This window comes from Labrus mixtus, chromosome 22, assembly GCF_963584025.1.
Source record: "Labrus mixtus chromosome 22, fLabMix1.1, whole genome shotgun sequence".
Lineage (NCBI taxonomy): Eukaryota > Metazoa > Chordata > Actinopteri > Labriformes > Labridae > Labrus > Labrus mixtus.
Genome location: NC_083633.1, coordinates 54,249 through 80,000, shown reverse-complemented (window position 1 = coordinate 80,000; position 25,752 = coordinate 54,249). Strand labels below are relative to the sequence as shown.

Here is a 25,752-nt window from a genome sequence, read left to right as displayed (position 1 = left end):
CTGCAGGTAGAGGTCTCAGGTGTGAAGCTGCAGGTGGAGATCTCAGGTGTGAAGCTGCAGGTAGAGATCTCAGGTGTGTTGGGGTTGTATCAAGTCAACTTTGGTTATATTCTTTAATAATTATATTTAATTATTAATAATATAAATAAAATATCATTAAACTATATTTAATCTCGTTTTGGGGCGCCATCCTGTAATCAGGGAAATATAACCAAAATATCACTCAAATCAGTTACTTAATTAATAATATTATTAATAATTAATAACTATACTTAATAAATTGAAGGCGTGAAATCCGTACACAAAGCCTTCGCACCCAGCTTATATCACAATGCAAATACACCAGTAATCACAAACAACTGCTCTCTTAAATTATTACAGAATTTATTTAAACAAAGCAACACCAATAAAAATCAATGAACTTAATCAAACAAAGTAAATAACCTAATCTAAGCAACAAACATTATCAAGCAAGGTGTGTGTGTGTGTGTGTGTGTGTGTGTGTGTGTGGTGTGTGGTGTGTGTGGTGTGTGTGGTGTGTGTGTGTGTGTGGATGAAAGAGAGATAGAGGGGGGAGATGGCTTCTTCCCACGTGGTCGCCCTTCCGATGGCGCACACCTAACAAAGACCTAGTGGTCTCATTGTCGAAAAGAGACCGACGATCGGTGTCTCTGAGGCGTCTGTGTACAGATCTCTATGTGTGTGTGGGTGTGTAGCCTGTGTGCGTAATGGCGCGGTGGTGGAGTTAGTCTCCAGATGTGCGTTTACACGGGAGTGTGTGTGTGTAGAGAAGCTGCAGGTAGAGATCTCAGGTGTGAAGCTGCAGGTAGAGGTCTCAGGTATGAAGCTGCAGGTGGAGATTTCCGGTATTTTTATCTACCTGACTTAACTTGATCTTTAATGTTATGATCCTGATGATGTTTTTCTTCGAGTAAGGGTTACTGACTTTATCTTGTGGATCTCAGCAACAGTTTGTTTTTATTTCATGTATTTAGCACCTGCAGGGGGCGCAGTCCTGGATGGATAATCTCAGCCAGACACTGAACCAAGTGGACACCATAGAGAGACACATGAAGTACCTGCGGTGCCTTCATCATGTGGAGGAACTCAGGTACTGTGGAGGGGGGAGGAGGGGGGGTTGATGACTTGATGTTTATGATGACTTGATGTGTAAATGGATATTCACTGTTTTCTGAATAGAAATCCAGGTTCTTTGGATATTGTATGTCAGGTAGGCTATAGCGTATAAAACAAACTATTTTGTAGAACATGGCGTCTTGTAGTTGAGGAGCCTCGAGATGAAGGGGCTGCATTACTACATTTGTTTAATAGCCTATGTCAACTATAATTCAAATAACACCATGAGTGTAGTTTGTTCTTATATTTCATTCAGCTGTTTTAAAGTCACTTTTCTTCTGCTGGATTTCATCTTAATGAAAATAAATTGTAGGTTTAATACCATTCCACCAGTGTTTACCTGCAATATTATAATTCTGATTAAATATTAAATTAATAGACTTCATTGTTTTCTCTGTTACTTTTTTTTCCTTCTTAAAACCTGATATATATATTCATATTTGCCGTGTGTCACCTGTTACCATGGTGAATCGGAGTATCGGGGCTCCATTAATGTTGGTTTTTATCGTCGTGGTGCACGCTCTGAACACAGAGTGAACCTACTCAGAGTTGATTTAACAAACTCAAATCAGCTGATCTGGAACCAAAAACTCCCACCAAAATTTTCCCACCTGAGGGTAAATCACCTCAGAGTCAGACTGAGAGTTTGTTCAACCTTCTTTCTGAAATGGGCCCCTGGTGTTTATGATGACTTGATGAAAATGGTGACTTGCACTTACTAGTGGCTTGTCTTTTTCATGTAGCGCTGCAGTCCAGCAGTGTCTGATGACCAGCAGTGTCTGGGAGGCCATCAGGGCAGTGGACAGCATGGCTGGTCTGGATGCTGGACTAAACGAGTCGGCTTGCATTTACCTCCGGGACTTTGTCCGAAAAACTCTTCTCTTCTGGCACAAAATCATCAAGGACCGACTCTCTAGGTAATCCTGCACTCTCAGTTAGAAGTGCTCTGATGACACATTGATCACTGTTACATTGTTCTTGTTCATTGTGCTCTTTTTTTTCTTTTTTTAAAGTGATTTTGAAAAAGTTCTTACTCAACTTCATTGGCCAATCATTTCCCCTCCGACCCAATCACTGACTCCCACTGCAAACGGTCAGGAGATCCACAGCCAGCTGGAGCTGCTGGTCACACAGCTGCTGGCTCTGCAGACCTCGTATCCTTCAGTGTGGGCGATCACAAACCTGTACACCTCTATAGTTTGATTCTATGTAACAGTACACCTCTATAGTTTGATTCTATGTCATTACATCTCTATAGTTTGATTCTATGTGACAGTACATCTCTATAGTTTGATTCTATGTCATTACATCTCTATAGTTTGATTCTATGTGACAGTACATCTCTATAGTTTGATTCTATGTGACAGTACACCTCTATAGTTTGATTCTGTCATTACATCTCTATAGTTTGATTCTATGTGACAGTACATCTCTATAGTTTGATTCTATGTCATTACATCTCTATAGTTTGATTCTATGTGACAGTACATCTCTATAGTTTGATTCTATGTGACAGTACACCTCTATAGTTTGATTCTGTCATTACATCTCTATAGTTTGATTCTATGTGACAGTACATCTCTATAGTTTGATTCTATGTCATTACATCTCTATAGTTTGATTCTATGTCACAGTACATCTCTATAGTTTGATTCTATGTCACAGTACATCTCTATAGTTTGATTCTATGTCACAGTACATCTCTACAGTTTGATTCTATGTCAGTACATCTCTATAGTTTGATTCTATGTCACAGTACACCTCTATAGTTTGATTCTATGTCACAGTACATCTCTATAGTTTGATTCTATGTCAGTACATCTCTATAGTTTGATTCTATGTCACAGTACATCTCTATAGTTTGATTCTATGTCACAGTACATCTCTATAGTTTGATTCTATGTCACAGTACATCTATAGTTTGATTCTATGTCATTACATCTCTATAGTTTGATTCTATGTCAGTACATCTCTATAGTTTGATTCTATGTCACAGTACACCTATAGTTTGATTCTATGTCATTACATCTCTATAGTTTGATTCTGTCACAATACATCTCTATAGTTTGATTCTATGTCACAGTACATCTCTATAGTTTAATTCTATGTCAGTACATCTCTATAGTTTGATTCTGTCAGTACATCTCTATAGTTTGATTCTATGTCACAGTACACCTATAGTTTGATTCTATGTCATTACATCTCTATAGTTTGATTCTGTCACAATACATCTCTATAGTTTGATTCTATGTCACAGTACATCTCTATAGTTTGATTCTATGTCACAGTACATCTCTATAGTTTGATTCTGTCAGTACATCTCTATAGTTTGATTCTATGTCACAGTACATCTCTATAGTTTGATTCTATGTCACAGTACATCTCTAAAGTTTGATTCTATGTCACAGTACATCTCTATAGTTTGATTCTATGTGACAGTACACCTCTATAGTTTGATTCTGTCATTACATCTCTATAGTTTGATTCTATGTGACAGTACATCTCTATAGTTTGATTCTGTGACAGTACATCTCTATAGTTTGATTCTATGTCACAGTACATCTCTATAGTTTGATTCTATGTCACAGTACATCTCTATAGTTTGATTCTATGTGACAGTACATCTCTATAGTTTGATTCTATGTCACAGTACACCTCTATAGTTTGATTCTATGTCACAGTACATCTCTACAGTTTGATTCTATGTCAGTACATCTCTATAGTTTGATTCTATGTCACAGTACATCTCTATAGTTTGATTCTATGTCACAGTACATCTCTATAGTTTGATTCTATGTCACAGTACATCTCTATAGTTTGATTCTATGTCACAGTACATCTCTATAGTTTGATTCTATGTCATTACATCTCTATAGTTTGATTCTATGTAAGTACATCTCTATAGTTTGATTCTATGTCACAGTACACCTCTATAGTTTGATTCTATGTCATTACATCTCTATAGTTTGATTCTGTCACAATACATCTCTATAGTTTGATTCTATGTCACAGTACATCTCTATAGTTTGATTCTATGTCAGTACATCTCTATAGTTTGATTCTATGTCACAGTACATCTCTATAGTTTGATTCTATGTCACAGTACATCTCTATAGTTTGATTCTATGTCACAGTACATCTCTATAGTTTGATTCTGTCACAATACATCTCTATAGTTTGATTCTATGTCACAGTACATCTCTATAGTTTGATTCTATGTCAGTACATCTCTAAAGTTTGATTCTATGTCACAGTACATCTCTATAGTTTGATTCTATGTCACAGTACATCTCTATAGTTTGATTCTATGTCACTGTACATCTCTATAGTTTGATTCTATGTCAGTACATCTCTATAGTTTGATTCTATGTCACAGTACATCTCTATAGTTTGATTCTATGTCAGTACATCTCTATAGTTTGATTCTATGTCACAGTACATCTCTATAGTTTGATTCTATGTCACAGTACACCTCTATAGTTTGATTCTATGTTACAATATTCCTGTTTACATATATACTATATGTACAGGTATGATACCTGTATATAGCATATTTAAAAGCACCAATGACAGAATAGAAAGCAGTGCTTTATTTTAATGACATGAATCCCGATCAGCAAGGGTTGTTTTTTTTTTAACTTACCTGCCAGTGATGACCTCATCTCACAGAGAGCTTCAGTCTCTTTCGTATCCTCCTTCCCACCTGGTTCATCAGCCACACCTCTCTCTCAGGCACCGCCCCTCTGCCTGCCAATCCAGATTATGCTACTGCCGCTCAACAGGAGGTTCAGATACCATTTCTATGGAAATCGACAGACCAACTCCCTCAGCAAGGTACCAGCCTGCACACATACACTCTATACACACATAATAAATACAGCGCTGTAATGAAGCTCCACATACACAGTCAGACATGCACACACACACTCTGCTAACCACCCCACTGGCTCTGCCCATCCTGTCTCGCTCTTGGGACACCTCTGTTACTATCTCTGAAGATAGTACAGACGGGGTCCATTTGCCCCCCCCCCATTACTCCTCCGCAAAATTCATATAGAAGGAGAAACGTCACAGGGACTTAGCTGAAAGCACAGGTATTCGTCCCTGGCAAGGTATTTCTACCTGTCGCTCCTTGGCCAGTGGGGCAGCTGTGGAGTTTTCAGCTGTAAGCCACCCTTCACAGATGTTTAGTCCCTCTGTACCGCTCCCTGCGGATGGCCCTAAGAACCTTGGTTTCCCCACGTTTGGACTCTTCTGCCGAGCCACACACAGCAGCACCCTTTTCCCGCTTCCTCAGCCACACCTCTCAGTGCCTTCTTTTTTTTTTTTTTGACCCTACAACACCGAGGGTTTTCAATTGCTGGTGAGTTGATTTTCCAACAAAGCCTGTGCATCTGACTTCCACAGGGTAGGTGTATGCCTTCAACCCTGCTTCTGTGCATGCTGCAGAGAGCTAGATGTACTTCTCCTTTATCCTCTCGAAAGCTGCCTCCATGATTACCTACTTGGCAGAGAAGGACCACATGATGATGTCTGGCCTTGGTGCATTTGTGGCTAGTTCGGATGGAAACTGAACTGAGGCTTGAGGGCTGGTTCTGTTGGCTTCAAGCTTACGTTCCTCCAACACTTCTGTCAGTTTTCTGAGCACTTGGTCATAACGGCTTCTGTACCGGCTGTGGGTCAAGGCTGATTTGGAGCCAGTTAGAATGTGTTTCAAGTTGGGATTCTAGGCATCACAGAGACTGCATTGTAGTTTCATAGGGGGTCCAAATATGGCATCTTGAAATTACACTCTGAACAGGGTTACATTTTCTAAACTTTGCATGTGAACCATTCATATATACACACACCTGAGTTTCTCTACAACAGCTGAAACAGAGCTCATTGTATGTGTGTAAATCCTAAAATTGTTGTTGTGCCTTTACTTGCAGCCGGAATGGTACCTCACTCAGGTTCTGATGTGGATTGGAAATAGCTCCACCTTCATGAAGGAAAAAATCCAGCCCATCCTGGACCGAGCTGGAGCCTCCATCAGCGCCCGGGTAAGCTGCTGAGAAACAATGTTCCCTTTTTAAAGGTGGTCTGTAGGTGGAGCTTTAATGTATCACTCTGTCTATAGGTGGAGCTGTAATGCATTGCTCTGTCTCTAGGTGGAGCTGTAATGTATCACTTTGTCTGTAGGTGGAGCTGTAATGCATTGCTCTGTCTGTAGGTGGAGCTGTAATGTATCACTGTCTGTAGGTGGAGCTGTAATGTATCACTCTGTCTGTAGGTGGAGCTGTGTCGTGGCCTGTTGTCTCTAGTGCAGGAGAAGGTGTCGAGTGATGCCTCCAAGCTGCTCTACGAGGATGCTCTCTTCTGCCACCTGGTGGAGGAGGTGCTGCAGTTTGAGAAGGAGTTGAGGAGTAACCACTCTTACCCAGCAGTGCTGCCAGGCCTGCTCCACTTGCTGCTGGAGGACTCCATCCTGCAGAAGTGGCTCACAGTTGAGAAGAAGAGTGAGTAAAGAGCGTCACACTGGTGTTGATATGATACCAACAATGAATAGAATATAAAGATATATATATCAAATAAATACAATATACAAATATCTTGAATAAATGTGATGGTGCAGTATATATAATATAAAGTTATAGTGTTGTCCAGTGGTGGTGCAGTAATATAGTCATTTCCGGGTCCAGTGGCGGTGGAGAAGATGGACGCCATGCTGTCTGCAGACGGGGCGTGGAGCTCGCAGTATAAAGACATCAGTGATCTGGACGAGCTGAAGGCTCCAGATTGTGCTGAGACATTCATGACTCTGCTGCAGGTCATCACAGGTGAGACGCACTCTTATTTATAAAAGATACTCTGCACATACTTTCTGACTCTTTATTTCAAATATATTATCAAATACATGCTGTGATCTCAGATCGGCCAATAACAGAGGGATATGGGCGGAGTCAGATGGCCTTAATATTTTGGGCTAAGCAGGGACCATGAGGGGTTCGGCTCATAGATTTAGATTTCTAATGCTTTAAAACGAGTGCACATTATTGGGGTATCGTAGTCGTTATCATTGTTTTAATTCAGTGTTTTGTCTTTGGTCTTACTGCGCTCAGAGCGATACCGGCCGTTACCCTCTCCCTCCGCTCAGCTGAAGTTTCTGGAGCTGCAGAGAGAACTGGTGGATGACTTTCGCATACGACTCACACAGGTAACAAAGCAACATACGCTCTCTTATTTTCAAATAATATTGAATTACTGCAGATGAAAAATTCTACTGAGAAAGACATGAAACTGGACGAAGAGATTCAGGAGTTAATGTATGAGTACAATTTTACACTTAATTTATCAGACCCATTTATCCAAAGTGACAAACATCAGAGAGTAAGAACAACACGAGCAAGGAGAGAGAGAGAGGAAACAACAACAGGAAGTGCAAACAGACAGCTTTAAGTCTGATCGGACACACAGGTGCTGACAGGAAGTGACCAGAGGAAGAGCACAGGTGCTGACAGGAAGTGACCAGGCACTTTTTTTTAAGATAAAAAAATATCGTCATCAACAACATCCACATCTTAGAATTATAATCAGAATCAAATCCATCCTAAATATTGACACCATTAAGTAGAGGACTGAACTGTGTCCATGGTCAGTTCCGACATGAATTAATGGCAGAAGTTTAAACAAGATAATACAGAAAGAGAGGTTTTCGTTTTTTTTATCGTTCTCCAGGTGATGAAGGAGGAGTCTCGCTCTCCACTCTCCGCTCGTTATTGTGCCATCCTGAATGCTGTGAACTACATCTGCACCATCCTGGGAGACTGGGGAGACAATGTGGTGAGTGCAGATTATTCACAAGACTTTGATTTCATATGAAATGACTTTAGACATTATTATCAGTGTTCTGATTGTTCATTACTAAACAAGGAAACATGATGAAATCTAAACATCTTCCTTTAGTCATGTTTACTTACGGGGTGTTAGGGGGAATGATTAAGTGGAGGAGAAGGTTCTGTTTTTTCTCTGACAGTCCAGTGTTTCTTCTTCTTCAGTTCTTTCTACAGCTGCAGCAGGCAGCGGTATCCCTCGAGGAGGAGGCGGTACTGGGAGGACTGGGAGTGATGGAGGTGGGTCGTCTGGCTTCGCTGGAAGGTTCTTTGTTTGAAGGATTGTTGTCGTTGTTGGATCGACTCAAAGCAGACATGATGGGACGGCTGCTGGAGTGGACCATGAGAGAAATAACCGAAAAGTCCAAACCATACTGCATGGACAGGTGAGACCTCACGATGAACCCTTTAACCGTTTGTGTGGCGTTTAGACACAATACTTTAACCCTAAACCCCACCTCCCCTCCCAGCAGGACGCTGTCCAGCTTAGTGTGTCTCATGATGCTTTGTGTTGTTGTTCTTCAGGTGGTTGTCCCTCCCCTCCCAGCATGACGTGTCCACTATGATGCTGTCCAGCTCAGCGTGTCCAATGATGCTTTGTGTGAGGGACCGACTGTTGAACCTCCATCAGGTCCTAAGTCTGTCTCTGTTCCAGCTGGCGTGGCAAGGACTCGCTGAGAGACTCGACAACTTCCTGTACCAGGAGGTAGTACGCAGAAAAACACAACACTGTGTTTAATGTCTTTTATTTGTATATTTTATGAGTTTATATATACAGTCAAACTTTGTGTAATATATAAGATAGAAATAAAAACCGTCAGACTGTGTTTATCTAAATGTTTCTTGATATTCAACTTATACACATTTTAACTTAAACATTGAGACTGTTTATTTATCATTAATTAAACTCAGAGAGAATTAGAAAAAGATTTATTTACAGACGCATGTGTTTCTGTTTCTCTGTATGTGTGTGTGTGTGTGTGTGTGTGTGTGTGTGTGTGTGTGTGTCAGGTGATCCTGTGTAATCACTTCAGTGAGGGCGGGGCTGCTCAGCTTCAGTTCGACATGAATAGAAATCTGTTTCCTCTGTTTGGACATTACTGCAAGAGACCCGAGAACTTCTTTAAACAGTAAGTGTGTGTGTGTGTGTGTGTGTGTGTGTGTGTGTGTGTGTGTGTGTGTGAAATTAGAGTACATTCACACATACAAGGAATTGTCTTGGTGCATTGATGCAAAAAAAGTTAACAAAGGAAATGAAGGAAAATAGCAACAACTTAAATAATAAAATATAAGAAGTAATTAAAACCGCAAGCGGTCATGAAGGGCCCTCGCACCCCTGTGCATGTCAGGGTGTGTCGCAACCGCGGGAGTGCAGCAGCAGCGAAACGTGGCAAAGCAGCAGGCCATGCAGTTCGATTTGTGTAAAAGTCGTAGTACTGGCATGTTGAAATAGGCAACGTAATGAAGATCACATAAAATTTTGACTTGGAGCAGTTCAGGCTGGCACTGTCATGATAGCTATGACATTTTGAGGAAATTGAGCATTGTATATAGGATGTAGTACTTACTCTTTGCAGTAGGGGGCGCTATTGGTGAAGTTGACTATTGTTATGTCAATGTGTTCAGAGGCCAACCCTGATCATACCTGGGAAATTTTAAGCAGATCTGACAAAGTATATATGATGTAGTGCTTAGTCCTTGCAGTAGAGGGTGCTATGGTTAAAGTTGACTATTATTATGTCACTGTGTTCAGAGGCCAACTCTGATCATACCTATGTAATTTCGAGAAGATCAGACAAAGTATATAAGAGTTACAGCCACTTCCTGTTTGATGGCGATGTGATTTGTGGACTTCCTGTTGAGTTTTGGGCGTGGGTTGAAGAGGCTTTTTTGTAGGTTTTGTCATGTTGGAAATGCATAGTAAAATTCAGAATTGTAGGTTCAACGTGCTGCGGGGGCTGAATGTTTGAAATATTGTAGGGGGCACCACTGAGCCATTAAGCCACGCCCACTCAGTTAAACGGTATAAGATGTTTGACTTTACTACCAGGATTATATGTATGAAGTTTCGGGACAGTACGACTATGTTAAGCCCGTGAAAAAAGTACTTCCTGTTTGATGGCGAGCGACGCGTCTGTATGGCGACAGCGTTGGACGTAGGCATTTGAGCTTGAAAGTGTTGTATGGCCAAGGTGTTAGCATGGTCCACACCAATTTTGAGGGGAAAATGAGCTACCGTGTAGCAATGGCTAATGCTAATTGAGAAGCAGTAACTTCCTGTTGTCAACAGGTGGCGCTGTGTTCAGGGCGGGTCCTGTATCATGCATGAGAAATCCTAATATGATTAAAGACTAGATGGCAGAGATATAAGCATTTACTTTTTTGGCAACTTGCCAAAACGCTCAAAAAACTGAAAACGCACGCCACGGCCACGCCCTTTGACAAAATAACGTGCAGAGCACAACGAGATATGCTGAGCCTGTCTAGAATGCACTGACACTGAGTTTGCGTCGATGGAATGAGCGCCCTCGGACAAGTGCGTTCAAATAGGAAGGCTGAAATCAGCGATTTTGAGTGATTTTGGGCCGTTATCGTGAAATTCAACTTTAATTTGTGGACTTCCTGTCGGGTTTTTTGAAACGCTGCAAGAGGATTTTTAGTCCGTCCCGACAAGCTTAATATGCGTACCAATTTTCGTGAGTGTACGAGAAAAAAACCTTTATGGGGAGGCCATTTTGAAATTTTTGCCACTGAGCCATTTTGCAATTATTTTTTTTTTTTTTACGAAACCACCAAAATATCAAAATTTTCACGAGACCTGATGAGTGTGGAAAGTTTGGTGAGTTTTCGGGCACGTTCAGGCCCTCAAAAGTGGCTGCAAAGAGGAGGAACAATAAAAAGAAGAAGAATAATCGCTAGGGTTTCAAGAGGGTCCTCGCACGGTTCGTGCTCGGGCCCTAATAACAAATCTATGTAATAGAGTATATGAAACAGAAACTGTTCTTATGGCGTGAGGTGAGGTTTTGGTCTTGATGGACCGCAGCCTCTTACCAGAGGGGGGGGGGGGGGGGGGGGGGGGGGTGTGTCTCAAACAGTCCATGTGCGGGGTGAGAGGGGTCGGCCACAATCTTACCTGCATGCCTCAGGGTCCTGGAGGTGTACAGGTCGTGGAGAGATGGTAGATTGCCGAGAGGGTTAGCCCCCCCCCCCCCCCATACTTTGAATATTGAGTTTTTTATGACTATTAATTTCAATGAGGTTTGTGTATCCACAGTGTGAAGGAGGCGTGCATCGTCTTGTGTCTCAGCGTTGGCTCTGCGATTCTCCTGAAGAACCTCCTGAAGGAGTCAGAGGAGGAGAACAGGGAATGTGTGGGAGCAGGAGATCCTTCTCCCGAGTCTGCTCTGAACGAGCTCGGAGTTTTCTGTTTGGCTGCGTGTGATGTTTTAATTCTGCTGAACCTGCGAGCATCGTGGCACAGTAACTCCTCGTTCTAGAAATGTTTCTTCTTCATGTTGTCTTTGTTTTTGTAAAACCACAGGAGACTTCAGAAACATGAAAACTGTTCAACACAAAGCTCAACTGTGTAACTGTTTTTTGTTTATTGAAACATCAGCAGAGGAAAACAAAAGTATAAATACTGACTGTACTTTGAATGAGTAATAAAGTTGGATCAAGTTTTTGTTCAGGTTGTTTTCAAGTTGAACTGAATGACTCGTTTCATGTAGTCCAGTTCCTGGTGTTTGTAGTCCATTTCCACTTGTTTTGGAATTCATGTTAAAGTTAAAGGGTCATCTGTTATTGAAGGTCGTTTGTTAGTGACCATATGTTTTGTTTTTTGAAAGATGTTTTTAAAAACAAACACAGCAACCCCCCCACCTGCATCCCTGGACCATATGTTTTTTTTTAAGATTTATTTTTGGGCTTATCATGCCTTTAATGGAGAGACAGGACAGTGGATAGAGTCGGAAATCTGGGAGAGAGAGAGAGTGGAGAATGACATGCGGGAAAGAAGCCACAGGCTGGATGCGAAACCGGGCCGCCCGCTTGAGACTACAGCCTCCATACATGGGGCGCGCGCACTAACCACTGCACCACCAGCGCCCCTGACCATATATTTAAAATAATCAGAGACCCAGATTGGTAAGAGCCCCAGTGTTATACAAAGGTTATATTTGTGCATCTATATAACATGAGATGTATCTATTGTGTAAGAGCAGGAATATAATTAGAGAGCTGTTATTTAGGATCATAAAATTGTGTTTCTTATTGTGAATCTCTCACAACAAAAATCAGCCATGAAAATGTTCTATACCTGTTTTTTTTTTATTATGGTGGTGAAAACTTAAGATGTAAAAATCATCATTCATGGAAGATCATTTCAGAAACAATGGAGAAAATCAGCGAGGCACAGCGAGCGTCCTGAACTTGGCGGGAGAATTGGTGAAGCCCTCCACGCCCTCCAAACTCGGCATTTCTCCAGGAAGTGGAGAGAAGGTGAAGCGTTGGAGCAGAGATGTAAAGAAAAGGAACAGCTCCATTTTGGCCAGTGGCTCCCCTAAACACACCCGTTTACCTGAAGGTAAAACAGTCGACACATGCTTTAGTTAGTTTGTATGATTCTGGTACCGTATTTACTGTAAACTGATCTTCATGTTCGGAAGAGAGGAAGTTTTATAGGAACCTGTTGAAAATGGTAAGAAGGCCTCTCTTCTGCGAAACTGTCCGTGTGAATCCAGGAAGTGTTCAGGATTAAAGACATCTGGAGTCGCCCACTTGCTCTTATCAAACAGCACAGACGCCAGAATTGTAGAGATGGCTGTCCCCTGAACAGTCATGACACATTAACTGAACAGTGGTGATTCAGTTATTTTACAGTTTACCAATTATCCTCTGGTGTGCAGTTACGAGATGTTGATCAGCTGTTAGTCATTGATACATTTTTTTGTAATAAATAGTGGACTGAATCTGTAACAAAGTCCTGTACCTTTGGTATAAAGTATCCTCCCAGTGTTGTATCTTTACTGGCCATTTTTGGAAATCCCAAGGGGACAATATTTCCAAACCTTTGAGTCTCATGGATGACGGCATCGGTAAAAGGCATGCTGGGTCTGTCAGCGAGGGTGGGCTGACGAGACTGTCCGATCACCCGGTCGATCTCTGACTGGACTTTCTCTAAGGAAGGAAGAAGTCTGATTATTGATCATCATACACCTGACATAGCTGGTAGATTAAGATGGATAGAAACTCACCCTGTATTTCAGGGTAGTTCATCATGTACACGAGGGCCCAGCGTAAAGTGGTTGCAGCTGTTTCTGTACCGGCCTCAATCAGGTCCAGAATGCAAACCAGAAGGGTTTCCATGTTGAAGCCAGCCTGAGGATCTTCCTTTTTCTGTTTGTCAGCGGATGACATTTAGATTTATTGTTCTACAAAGAGCATTCATTCATGGACAACTTGTCACTTTATAGAAGGAACATATTTTTCTGTTTCTAGATGAGCCTGCTGAGGCGGTTCTGATCCCCCTTATTCTTTTGGGTCATTTCCAGAGATCCATCCTTGTCCTCTGGGACTATATACAGTGTCTCATCTGTTCAGTGGGTCTCTGTAACATTTCTGAAAGGAGGGACATGTTCACTCAACAAGCTAGCATGCTGCTGCTGTGTCCGACCGTCAGAAGAGCGAGGAAACAGATTGATAAAATATGTTTCTGGGTAGATTCACTTTCTCTCCATTTGCTTAACAGATGAGTTAATAGTGTTTTCATGATAAGTGCCATCTCAGCATGGTTCATTAAAACAGTTATTTCATCATGACTGCATCAAATGGTGCCTGTGAAAAGACTTTTAGAAGTTTTAGAGCAACTCTCTGATTCCTGTTTCGAAGCAGGGACATTGCATGATTATTGAACAACAATAAATATCTGTGAACATAATTTGACAGGAAAACCAATATTCCTGGAAGCTTTTCTCTCTCTGAGCCAAACAGAGAGACTAATGCACGCTTTTATCACCAGCAGGCTGGACTATTGTAATGCTCTCCTTTCTGGTCTTCCTAAAAACACAACCAATCGGATACAGCTACTACAAAACTCTACAGCTACACGAGTACTGACAAAGAGCAGAAGGAGAGCACACATCACACCTGGTTTAAAATCTTTACACTGGCTGCCTGTTAGTTTTCGTGTTGATTTTAAAATTATTTTATTAGTTTATAAAGCATTACATGGGATTGCACCAGACTAGCTATCAGATATGATTTTAGTTTATGAACCAGTACGGCCCCTCAGATCCTCCAGTTCCTCTCTTTTAGTTGTTCCACAGAGCAGGACAAAAACCTTTGGTGATGCTGCTTTCAGCTGTTACGCTCCGAGACTGTGGAACGACCTTCCTGAGGGTCTGAGAGGAGAATATTGAGATTTTTAAACGCAGTCTTAAAACTCATTTATTAAATCTGGATTTTATATAGTGCTTTATATGAATTCAAATTATTGTATTGTCTTTTTTATCCTACTACAATTTTAAATATTCTTCTCCTATGTATTAATTTTAATATCTTATTGCTTTTATGTGTCGTATTTTATTTTTTCATATTTTTACATATTTTTTGTAATTCTTATTGGTGTGCATTAGTCTCTCAATGATTTTATAAACTACTTTTTCGTCAATAACTTTTCTGCACTCTTGTAAAGCACTTTGAACTGCAATTTCATTTGTCTGAAAGGTGCTATATAAATAAAGTTTGATTTATTGATTGATTGATTTTCCCAAAATGTGTGATAAGGTAACTCACCTTTTCCATCTCTGCCAGGTAGACATCAATGAAATCTCGAGGGTCATCAGGGTTCCACTCCTCCTTGTGCTTCTCCACCTCCTCCTTCAGGAAGTTCATGATCTCCCTGTAGTTAGCATGGACAGTCTGGTGAGGGCCTGGCAGGTGCTTCATCAGTCCAGGGAAGACGTCATACAGCTGTTGGAGTGTAAGGTCAGCAACAAACACACAATCCTTTTTCTGGGTTAGGGTTAGCTACCTTTTTTTTTTTATTGAGTTTTTAACTTGAACAGTACAAATCGCTGCATGATGTACAGAATATAAAATATAAAGCCACCCATCCCTACCCAAACCCTCTTACCTCCCCGATCCACCACCCAAAACCACCCTCAGTCCCACCTCACCGCAATGCGATGATAGCATAATGTACTGTCTACACATATACATACATTTATCCACATACAGTTAGTTAACACAAATAATCCAGGCATTTGCAGCTGCTCCTATTAAACCCCATAATCATCAAAAGTGCTATGTGTCATTCCAATTTGTTATCCCAGTAACAGTAGTGAAATAGGCTATGAATGGAAACCACATTTTACTGAACTCAGCCTTTTTCCCCCTCATGGTGCATTTAATCTTTTCTAGTTTTAGATTGAACATGACTTCCTTCATCCACCTGGCATGGGAAGGAGGCTTAGGATCTTTCCAATGAAACAGTATCAGACGACGTGCTAGCAAGCAGGTGAAGGCGATAACATTACAAAGATTTCCTGACCAAATAGCGTTTTCTGGTTTTACACTAAAACTGGCAGTAAGAGGATGTGGCTCAACTGATACACCGTAGGCCTTGCTTAAAGATTTAAAAATGGTCTCCCAAAAAACATGCAAAGAAGGGCATAGCCAAAACATATGAATTAAGGTGGCCGGTGCTGATTTACATTTATCACAAGTGGGGTCCAGATTTGGGTAGATTTTAGCCAACTTGGCTTTTGTAAAGTGAGACGGTGCACAATTTTAAATTGTATGAGCCTGTGTCTGCTGCAAGGAGATGAAGAGTGAACTTGTTTAAGAATTGCATTCCAGCGCTCGATTGGAAGCGAGTTGCCCAAGTCTTTTTCCCATTGTGTTTTAAGTTTATCTAATGGTTGAGGAATAATTTCACAAATAGTTTCATAAATCTGGGAGATTAACCTTTTCTTATCTGCATTAAGAGATAGCAACTCGTCAACTGGAGAAGTTGGAGGTATGTTTGGAAAGAAGCTGTATTGTTTTCTAACAAAGTCCCTTAGCTGCAAATATTGAAAGAAGTTTATTCGTGATAATTTATATTTTATCACTAGCTGGTCAAAGGATGCAAATACTCCATCCAAAAAGAGGTCTTTAATATACTGTATTCCATTCCCATGCCAGGCACGGAAGGCCATGTCCATTAAAGCAGGCGTAAAAAGATGATTAGACACTATAGGGGCCATTATTGAAGGGCTTTGTAAGCCAAAATGTTTCCTAAATTGTAACCAAATTTTAAGTGTGTGGATTGCCACAGGATTTTTCATTGAACTACATGCAGAGATCCGTAAGGGAGAACAAACCATTGAATGAACAGGGACTGCTCGGACCCAGTCTGGCACATTCTCACTGCTGTGACCTTTGACCCAGAAGATAATTTTTTGAATGTTGCTTGCCCAGTAATAATACAAAAGATTGGGCATGGCCATTCCCCCTGCCCTCTTGTGCCTCTCCAGGAAACTCCTGCTAATGCAGGGTTGTTTATTATTCCATATAAATTTTGTGAGAATTTTATCAATCTGAGCAAATTGTTTCTTAGGGATGCATACTGGTAAGTTCTGGAAAAGATACAAAAATTTTGGGACAATGTTCATTTTAATTAAATTGATGCAACCTGCCATTGATAAAGGAAGGGTGCGCCATCGTTCCAAATCTTGTTTACATTTATCTATTAAGGGTGTTATGTTACATTTGAGAAGATTTTCAAAAGATCTAGGGACAATTATGCCAAGATACTTAAAGTGAGAGCTCACAAGTCTAAAAGGGAACATAGATGAGGGCAGTTTTTGAGCAGCGGGGTTGACTGGATATAATTCACTTTTCTCCAAATTCAATTTATAGCCCGACACTCTTCCGAAACGGTCTAGATTAGACAGAATGGATGGTATTGACGACCCAGGGTTGCTGACAAACAAAAGAAGGTCATCTGCATATAGTGCCACCTTATATACAATATTCTCTCTGGTTATCCCTTCAATGGTTTGGCACTGTCTCAGTGAAATAGCAAGCGGTTCGATAAAGAGGTCGAAAAGTAATGGGGAGAGGGGACACCCTTGTCTCGTTCCTCTGCTAAGGGGGAAGTACTTAGATTGTGTATCGTTTGTGCGGACACACGCCTGTGTGTCCTGCCACGCAGAAATGCTTTCAGGGTTTCCATTTTCATCGATTCTCCGCTCATTACTGGACACTTTGGTTTGCAGCTGACTGATGGAATTACGCAGCTCATCCATGATCTCTTGGCGCATAGATGAGACATCAGATCGGATACCATCAATGAGCTCTTTCATATAAGACGGAGTAACTACTTCGGGGTTAAGGCTAGCTCGGGAGCTAACATCACTTTGGCTAACGTCTTTCGGTTTAGTATTTCTTGACGATTTGCTGGCCATCTTTCACGGCTGGTGATGTACAGACTCGAATACTTCATATTCCAATGCTCTGTAAGGGTATTTTGAGTATGTTACCTCAAACTGAAAACTTGATGAAATGTTGAATAACACGAGGAGCGCGTGTGGAGACGTCTTCACTCCGCCATGACCGGAAGCTCCCTTCTGGGTTAGCTACCTTTTTGTTGACATTAGTAGAATTACCTGGGTCCGAGGAGAGCCAGCGAGCAGGACAGCATCATTGTCCAACTCCAGAACCTTCCGAAAGCTTCGATCACTGTATTCAAATCGATGTCCGAAGATCACGGAGGAGATGATGTTACTCACTGCGTTTGTTAGGGTGAAGTGAGGGTTGAATGGTCTCCCTGGGAACAAAAAAAATAATGTTAGCAGATAAATCCCATTAATAGCATGCCAGTATCGTGTCAGTATTTTTAACTGTATTATTTCCAACATGTGAGTATATGATCTACTTGCCTTGTTCTTCTTTGAAAGCTTCACAGAGGAAGTTGTTTTCCACTTGAATGTAATTTTCCAACGACTTCTGGCCCTCTCCAAAGTAACGCAGGTGAGTGTTGGCAAACTTCCTCTGTTTCTTCCACAGGTAACCATTGCTCAAAGCTATTCCTGTAAAAATGTTCAAAAAATAAGAATGACAGCGTAAACGGATGCTACATTAAGATTCCTGCATGCATGATGACATTTATTCTGATGTTTTAATGAATATTTTCCAGAAACGTTTTCATATCATCTGTAGTGTACTTCCATTCGAGTGTCAACACTAAAATGTCAATTTCATTGCTACAGATGTTTTTATTCATGGTATCTTGCACAAACCAATGCCTTTGAAGACAACATGGAAGAGAGGGACGATAGGTCGGTCGACGAAGCTGTCGAGCTGGTTGACGAGAGCCTCTTTGACCATCTTATATCCTGAAATAAACACCATCCTCTCACTGCCTCTCCTCAGACTTAACACTGGCCCATACTCCGCAGAAAGCTGCATCAACATCAACAGTTAATGTCAGGAATGTTTTACAAGGTAGAAAATCAAATGAAACTAAACTTCTCTGTAACACTACAATGGCTGATTAGTATATTCCACAGTTGACTCTCTGTTTGTCACTTTGTAAAATGTTTCCTGATGCTTTTAAAACTCAATACTTAACCTCAAGGTGCCATCGTTTGACAACCCATTAGCAATAACTTAACTTTAAACACCTTTGAATTAGTGTTTTTATCTGCTCCTGGTAATTATCACTGAGATCAAAAAGCCTTTTGAAATAGTTGCTGTGTATTTTTAACTCTTATTAAGCTGCAGAGCAGCAGAAGATTCAATGTAGAGTGTCACAAGTGAATATACTTTCAGCAAACGGATATTTGGCACAAAGGGTCAGGGTTCAAGTATTTCCGTGAGATTGTGCATTTGAATTTGTTTTGCTATTCAATGTTGTCAATGACTTTTTCTGTAAACTAAATAGTGTCTTGTATAATATTGAAATGCATGTATTAAGTTCACCTCACCTTCTCCATTGTTTTGTAGTCCACTCCAGTGAAAATATTTCCTAGAAAAGGCACAGCCCAGGGTCCTGGTGGAAAACTGTGTGGCCTCCAGTTTTTGACCACATCAACCACAAGTAAAAGAAAGAAACTGAACAACAGCCAGCCAGGGAAGTCCATACACTCAAAAAGTGTCTGAAAAATCATGATGAAGTTTACAGTTTCAAAGCCCTCTGTGTGTAAAATGTTAGCTTCTGCTTCTGCAGAGGAATGTTGTTATCTGAGTGAAAGGCAGGGGGGGAAAGGGGCCTCATGAAGGCAGTGTTATGTAATGCAGATGACCTCATACAACCCGAGGTGAAAAACATGTCCTGAGTCTAAAGTCTACAGGCTGTTTAAGATCATTGTTTTAACACTAATACTTTTTCTGTGATTAGTAAATCAACAACTGACTTTATAAAGTATGGTAAATTAAAAAAAGGTATTGTTTATTTTTTATCTGACCAGTTGTGTTTTTTGCAGGTGAATGTCACTGATGTTTCCTCCAAAGTTGTTTTATAATATCATAGTCATTTAGACACTTAACTCGACCCAGTCTCAAAGGGTCAGGTAAAAAAATATCCCTTCAATGATCCTAAGAACTGACATTACAATGAATATGTTGTGCTTGTGCATTAATGCCTTTCAGACATTAACCTTCCTCTTGTGTTAGCCATAAAATACTCTCAAAACAATTCATTAGAATGTGTATTACTTTACATTTTTGATGGTTTTAAATAAAATTGATGTGGCTAAGTTCACATTTGCTCAGTTTTGATGGTTTCAAATGGTTAGGGACCCTCGTAATGTCTTCCAGATTGCCATACACGTGCTGTCGTCTTGGGTCAAAATGACTGTGGGTGCGTTCGAATTGTCCCTCCTATCTCCTTTCACTATCCACTTTACCTTAACCCCGGGGAAAACGTCATGAGGTTAAGGAAAGATGTTAGGAAAATTCATAAAGGACTTATCTAATTCATGTATCACAGGTAATTGCTCTTTTGGTTTAGTGTGGGTGGCTCTTAAAAGAGCTGTTGTGTTCGTTCATGTATGTCGTGTGTCTCTACTTCTTTTTCAAGACTCTGAAGCCGAACACTTTTTTTTTCTTTCACTAAAAGATTGTTGGCAGTTGTCATCATAGTCTTGTATTTTTTTAAGATTAAAAACTTTTATTTCGATAGGCCTACATAAAAGCTAAAGACAGTAAAGAAGACAACAAAACATGCACAATACCTACCACCTAAATAAGACTAAAGAAAAAAGGAGACACAAATGAATCATGTATTAAATATTCAACAGGTCCCTGTTGTTTTTCAAGTCTATAGATTTCCTCCTCTTGAGGAGAAATGGTAAGTGGACATGAGCTTATATAGCGGTTTACTAGTCTTTTGACTACTCTAGGCACTTGTCACACCTACCGGTTCACACACTAATGTCATCAACCATTCATACGCATTCATACGAGCACTACCGGGTTAAGTGCCTTGCCCAAGGACACAACGGCCATGGGTGGGGATCGAACTCTAAAACTTCTGGCTGAAAGACGAAAACTTGTCTTTTTGGAGACTATTTTTTTTAATGAAAATTTTCATGAAATTTTAAACTTTTTTGAAGCCAAATTTTTTTCATGAAATTTTTCTATTTTTTGAAGCCACATTTTTTTCTTGAAAATTTTGACGAAATCTTCAACTTTTTCTGAGCAAAATTTTTTTCATGACAATTTTCAACTTTTCTGAGGCCTAAAAATTTTCATGAAAATTTCCACGAAATTTTTAACTTTTTTGAAGCCGAACATTTTTCATGAACATTTTCAAGTTTTTTGAAGCCAAATTTTTCAACTTTTTGGAAGCCAAATTTCGTGAAAATTTTCATGAAAGATTTTCGGCTTCAAAAAAGTTGAAAATTTACATGAAAATTTTTCGGATTCAAAAAAGTTGAAAATTTCGTGAAAATTTTCCTGAAAAAATTTCGGATTCAAAAAAGTTGAAAATTTCGTGAAAATTTTCCTGAAAAAATTTCAGCTTCAAAAAAGTTGAAAATTTTCCTGAAAAATTTTCGGCTTCAAAAAAGTTGAAAATTTTCATGAAAAAATTTCGGCTTCAAAAAAGTTGAACATTTCCATGAAAAATTTTCAGCTTCAAAAAAGTTGAACATTTTCCTGAAAAAATTTCGTCCTTCAAAAAAGTAAAACGTTTTCATGAAAATTTTTCAGCTTCAAAAAAGTTGAACATTTCCATAAAAAAATGTCAGCTTCAAAAAAGTTGGACATTTTCATGGAAATTTTTCAGCTCCAAAAAAGTAAAAAAGTTTGTGAAAATTTTCATGAAAAAATTTCAGCTTCAAAAGAGTTGAACATTTTTCAACACCCCCCCATTATGAAAAAGTTGAAAAAAGACAAAACATCCCCCATTACGAAAAAGTTGAAAAAAGACGAAACACTCCCCCATTCCGAAAAAGTTGAAAAAAGACAACACATTCCTAACCCTTACGAAAAAGTTGAAAAAAGACAAAACAATCCCCCTTTACGAAAAAGTTGAAAAAGGACGAAACACCCCCACCTTACGAAAAAGTTGAAAATAGACGAAACACACCCCCCATTGCGAAAACGTTGAAAAAGTTGAAAAAAAGACGACAATCCCCCCCTTACGAAAAAGTTGAAAAAAGGCGAAACATCCCCCCTTAGGAGAAAGTTGAAAAAGTTGAAAAAAGACAACAAACCCCTCTTTACGAAAAAGTTGAAAAAAGACGACCCACCCCCCCTTTCGGAAAAGTTGAAAAAAGACAACCCACCCCCCCTTACCAAAAGGTTGAAAAAATATGATTTTTTTTCAGTGAATTTTTTTTATCTGTAATCTTTTCATGAAGATTTTTAACTTTTTTGAAATCAAAATATTTTTGCGAAAACTTTACACTGTTTTGAATCCAACTTTTTTTTCATGATAATTTTCAACTTTTTTGAAGCCGAATTTCTTCATGAAAATTTTCAACTTTTTTGTAGCCCAAATACTTCATGAAAATTTTCAACTTATTTGAAGCCGAATTCTTTTCATGAAAATGTTCAACTTTTTTGAAGCTGAAATACTTCATAAAAATGTTCGAATTTTAAAGCCGAAATCCTGTCGTGAAAATTTTCAACTTTTTTGAAGCCCAAATACTTCATGAAAATTTTCAACTTTTTTGAAGCCGAAATACTTCATGAAAATATTCAACTTTTTTGAAGCCCAAATACTTCATGAAAATTTTCAACTTTTTTGAAGCCCAAATACTTCATGAAAATTTTCAACTTTTTTGAAGCCCAAATCCTTCATGAAAATTTTCAACTTTTTTGAAGCCCAAATACTTAATGAATATTTTCAACTTTTTTGAAGCCCAAATCCTTCATGAAAATTTTCAACTTTTTTGAAGCCGAATTTCTTCATGAAAATTTTCAACTTTTTTGAAGCCCAAATACTTCATGAATATTTTCAACTTTTTTGAAGCCCAAATCCTTCATGAAAATTTTCAACTTTTTTGAAGCCCAAATACTTCATGAAAATTTTCAACTTTTTTATAGCCCAAATCCTTCATGAAAATTTTCAACTTTTTTGAAGCCCAAATACTTCATGAATATTTTCAAATTTTTTGAAGCCCAAATACTTCATGAAAATTTTCAACTTTTTTGAAGCCCAAATCCTTCATGAAAATTTTCAACTTTTTTGAAGCCCAAATACTTCATGAATATTTTCAACTTTTTTGAAGCCCAAATCCTTCATGAAAATTTTCAACTTTTTTGAAGCCGAATTTCTTCATGAATATTTTCAACTTTTTTGAAGCCGAATTTCTTCATGAAAATTTTCAACTTTTTTGAAGACCAAATACTTCATGAAAATTTTAAACTTTTTTGAAGCTTAAATACTTCATGAAAATTTTCAACTTTTTTGAAGCCGAAATACTTCATGAAAATTTTCAACTTTTTTGAAGCTGAATTTCTTCATGAAAATTTTCAACTTTTTTGAAGCCGAATTTCTTCATGAAAATTTTCAACTTTTTTGAAGCCCAAATACTTCATGAATATTTTCAACTTTTTTGAAGCCCAAATCCTTCATGAAAATTTTCAACTTTTTTGAAGCCGAATTTCTTCATGAAAATTTTCAACTTTTTTGAAGCCCAAATACTTCATGAATATTTTCAACTTTTTTGAAGCCCAAATCCTTCATGAAAATTTTCAACTTTTTTGAAGCCCAAATACTTCATGAAAATTTTCAACTTTTTTATAGCCCAAATCCTTCATGAAAATTTTCAACTTTTTTGAAGCCCAAATACTTCATGAATATTTTCAAATTCTTTGAAGCCCAAATACTTCATGAAAATTTTCAACTTTTTTGAAGCCCAAATCCTTCATGAAAATTTTCAACTTTTTTGAAGCCCAAATACTTCATGAATATTTTCAACTTTTTTGAAGCCCAAATCCTTCATGAAAATTTTCAACTTTTTTGAAGCCGAATTTCTTCATGAATATTTTCAACTTTTTTGAAGCCGAATTTCTTCATGAAAATTTTCAACTTTTTTGAAGACCAAATACTTCATGAAAATTTTAAACTTTTTTGAAGCTTAAATACTTCATGAAAATTTTCAACTTTTTTGAAGCCGAAATACTTCATGAAAATTTTCAACTTTTTTGAAGCTGAATTTCTTCATGAAAATTTTCAACTTTTTTGAAGCCGAATTTCTTCATGAAAATTTTCAACTTTTTTGAAGCCCAAATACTTCATGAATATTTTCAACTTTTTTGAAGCCCAAATCCTTCATGAAAATTTTCAACTTTTTTGAAGCCGAATTTCTTCATGAAAATTTTCAACTTTTTTGAAGCCCAAATACTTCATGAATATTTTCAACTTTTTTGAAGCCCAAATCCTTCATGAAAATTTTCAACTTTTTTGAAGCCCAAATACTTCATGAAAATTTTCAACTTTTTTATAGCCCAAATCCTTCATGAAAATTTTCAACTTTTTTGAAGCCCAAATACTTCATGAATATTTTCAAATTTTTTGAAGCCCAAATACTTCATGAAAATTTTCAACTTTTTTGAAGCCCAAATCCTTCATGAAAATTTTCAACTTTTTTGAAGCCCAAATACTTCATGAATATTTTCAACTTTTTTGAAGCCCAAATCCTTCATGAAAATTTTCAACTTTTTTGAAGCCGAATTTCTTCATGAATATTTTCAACTTTTTTGAAGCCGAATTTCTTCATGAAAATTTTCAACTTTTTTGAAGACCAAATACTTCATGAAAATTTTAAACTTTTTTGAAGCTTAAATACTTCATGAAAATTTTCAACTTTTTTGAAGCCGAAATACTTCATGAAAATTTTCAACTTTTTTGAAGCTGAATTTCTTCATGAAAATTTTCAACTTTTTTGAAGCCGAATTTCTTCATGAAAATTTTCAACTTTTTTGAAGCCCAAATACTTCATGAATATTTTCAACTTTTTTGAAGCCCAAATCCTTCATGAAAATTTTCAACTTTTTTGAAGCCGAATTTCTTCATGAAAATTTTCAACTTTTTTGAAGCCCAAATACTTCATGAATATTTTCAACTTTTTTGAAGCCCAAATCCTTCATGAAAATTTTCAACTTTTTTGAAGCCCAAATACTTCATGAAAATTTTCAACTTTTTTATAGCCCAAATCCTTCATGAAAATTTTCAACTTTTTTGAAGCCCAAATACTTCATGAATATTTTCAAATTCTTTGAAGCCCAAATACTTCATGAAAATTTTCAACTTTTTTGAAGCCCAAATCCTTCATGAAAATTTTCAACTTTTTTGAAGCCCAAATACTTCATGAATATTTTCAACTTTTTTGAAGCCCAAATCCTTCATGAAAATTTTCAACTTTTTTGAAGCCGAATTTCTTCATGAATATTTTCAACTTTTTTGAAGCCGAATTTCTTCATGAAAATTTTCAACTTTTTTGAAGACCAAATACTTCATGAAAATTTTAAACTTTTTTGAAGCTTAAATACTTCATGAAAATTTTCAACTTTTTTGAAGCCGAAATACTTCATGAAAATTTTCAACTTTTTTGAAGCTGAATTTCTTCATGAAAATTTTCAACTTTTTTGAAGCCGAATTTCTTCATGAAAATTTTCAACTTTTTTGAAGCCCAAATACTTCATGAATATTTTCAACTTTTTTGAAGCCCAAATCCTTCATGAAAATTTTCAACTTTTTTGAAGCCGAATTTCTTCATGAAAATTTTCAACTTTTTTGAAGCCCAAATACTTCATGAATATTTTCAACTTTTTTGAAGCCCAAATCCTTCATGAAAATTTTCAACTTTTTTGAAGCCCAAATACTTCATGAAAATTTTCAACTTTTTTATAGCCCAAATCCTTCATGAAAATTTTCAACTTTTTTGAAGCCCAAATACTTCATGAATATTTTCAAATTCTTTGAAGCCCAAATACTTCATGAAAATTTTCAACTTTTTTGAAGCCCAAATCCTTCATGAAAATTTTCAACTTTTTTGAAGCCCAAATACTTCATGAATATTTTCAACTTTTTTGAAGCCCAAATCCTTCATGAAAATTTTCAACTTTTTTGAAGCCGAATTTCTTCATGAATATTTTCAACTTTTTTGAAGCCGAATTTCTTCATGAAAATTTTCAACTTTTTTGAAGACCAAATACTTCATGAAAATTTTAAACTTTTTTGAAGCTTAAATACTTCATGAAAATTTTCAACTTTTTTGAAGCCGAAATACTTCATGAAAATTTT

At 38.0% G+C, this 25,752-nt stretch overlaps 2 protein-coding genes across 4 annotated transcripts in view; one reads left to right on the top strand and one right to left on the bottom strand.

Annotated features, from left to right (window-relative positions):
* rint1 (RAD50 interactor 1) overlaps positions 1–11,697 on the top strand; it is a 13,484-nt gene extending 1,787 nt beyond the window's left edge. The window contains exons 3-15 of the mRNA XM_061030514.1: positions 996–1,111; positions 1,881–2,054; positions 2,151–2,291; positions 4,788–4,971; positions 6,069–6,179; positions 6,410–6,635; positions 6,819–6,956; positions 7,239–7,333; positions 7,855–7,959; positions 8,175–8,395; positions 8,535–8,715; positions 9,021–9,139; positions 11,284–11,697. Coding sequence (XP_060886497.1) covers positions 996–1,111; positions 1,881–2,054; positions 2,151–2,291; positions 4,788–4,971; positions 6,069–6,179; positions 6,410–6,635; positions 6,819–6,956; positions 7,239–7,333; positions 7,855–7,959; positions 8,175–8,395; positions 8,535–8,715; positions 9,021–9,139; positions 11,284–11,506 — 2,034 coding nt within the window. The 3' untranslated portion in view covers positions 11,507–11,697. The remainder of the gene's footprint in view (positions 1–995; positions 1,112–1,880; positions 2,055–2,150; positions 2,292–4,787; positions 4,972–6,068; positions 6,180–6,409; positions 6,636–6,818; positions 6,957–7,238; positions 7,334–7,854; positions 7,960–8,174; positions 8,396–8,534; positions 8,716–9,020; positions 9,140–11,283) is intronic.
* A 397-nt stretch (positions 11,698–12,094) lies between these two features.
* LOC132956832 (cytochrome P450 2J2-like) lies at positions 12,095–19,286 on the bottom strand. Of its 3 annotated transcripts, none has more exons than XM_061030516.1 (9): positions 18,980–19,283; positions 18,293–18,455; positions 17,929–18,082; positions 17,660–17,777; positions 14,802–14,978; positions 13,262–13,403; positions 12,997–13,184; positions 12,694–12,835; positions 12,095–12,585 (listed from the first exon to the last, which is right to left on the bottom strand). In XM_061030516.1, exons 1-9 carry the CDS (start codon positions 19,160–19,162, stop codon positions 12,410–12,412), a joined length of 1,443 nt encoding a protein of 480 aa, XP_060886499.1. In that variant the 5' UTR covers positions 19,163–19,283; the 3' UTR covers positions 12,095–12,409. The 3 variants fall into 3 exon arrangements, with proteins under 3 accessions (XP_060886499.1, XP_060886498.1, XP_060886500.1); XM_061030515.1 differs by having other exon boundaries at positions 12,096–12,585; positions 17,660–17,816; positions 18,980–19,282; XM_061030517.1 differs by having other exon boundaries at positions 12,416–12,585; positions 13,076–13,184; positions 17,660–17,816; positions 18,980–19,286.
* Between the last annotated feature and the right edge of the window lie 6,466 nt (positions 19,287–25,752).

Excerpts from the sequence above, each read along its gene's own strand:
- LOC132956832 (XM_061030515.1), bottom strand. The coding sequence starts at position 19,162 with ATGATTTTTCAGACACTTTTTGAGTGTATGGACTTCCCTGGCTGGCTG. Across the intron at positions 13,185-13,261 it reads GAACTACCCTGAAATACAGG|AGAAAGTCCAGTCAGAGATC; the intron begins GTGAGTTTCTAT and ends TTCCTTCCTTAG. Across the intron at positions 12,586-12,693 it reads CTTCTTACCATTTTCAACAG|GTAAACGGGTGTGTTTAGGG; the intron begins GTTCCTATAAAA and ends TTTTACCTTCAG.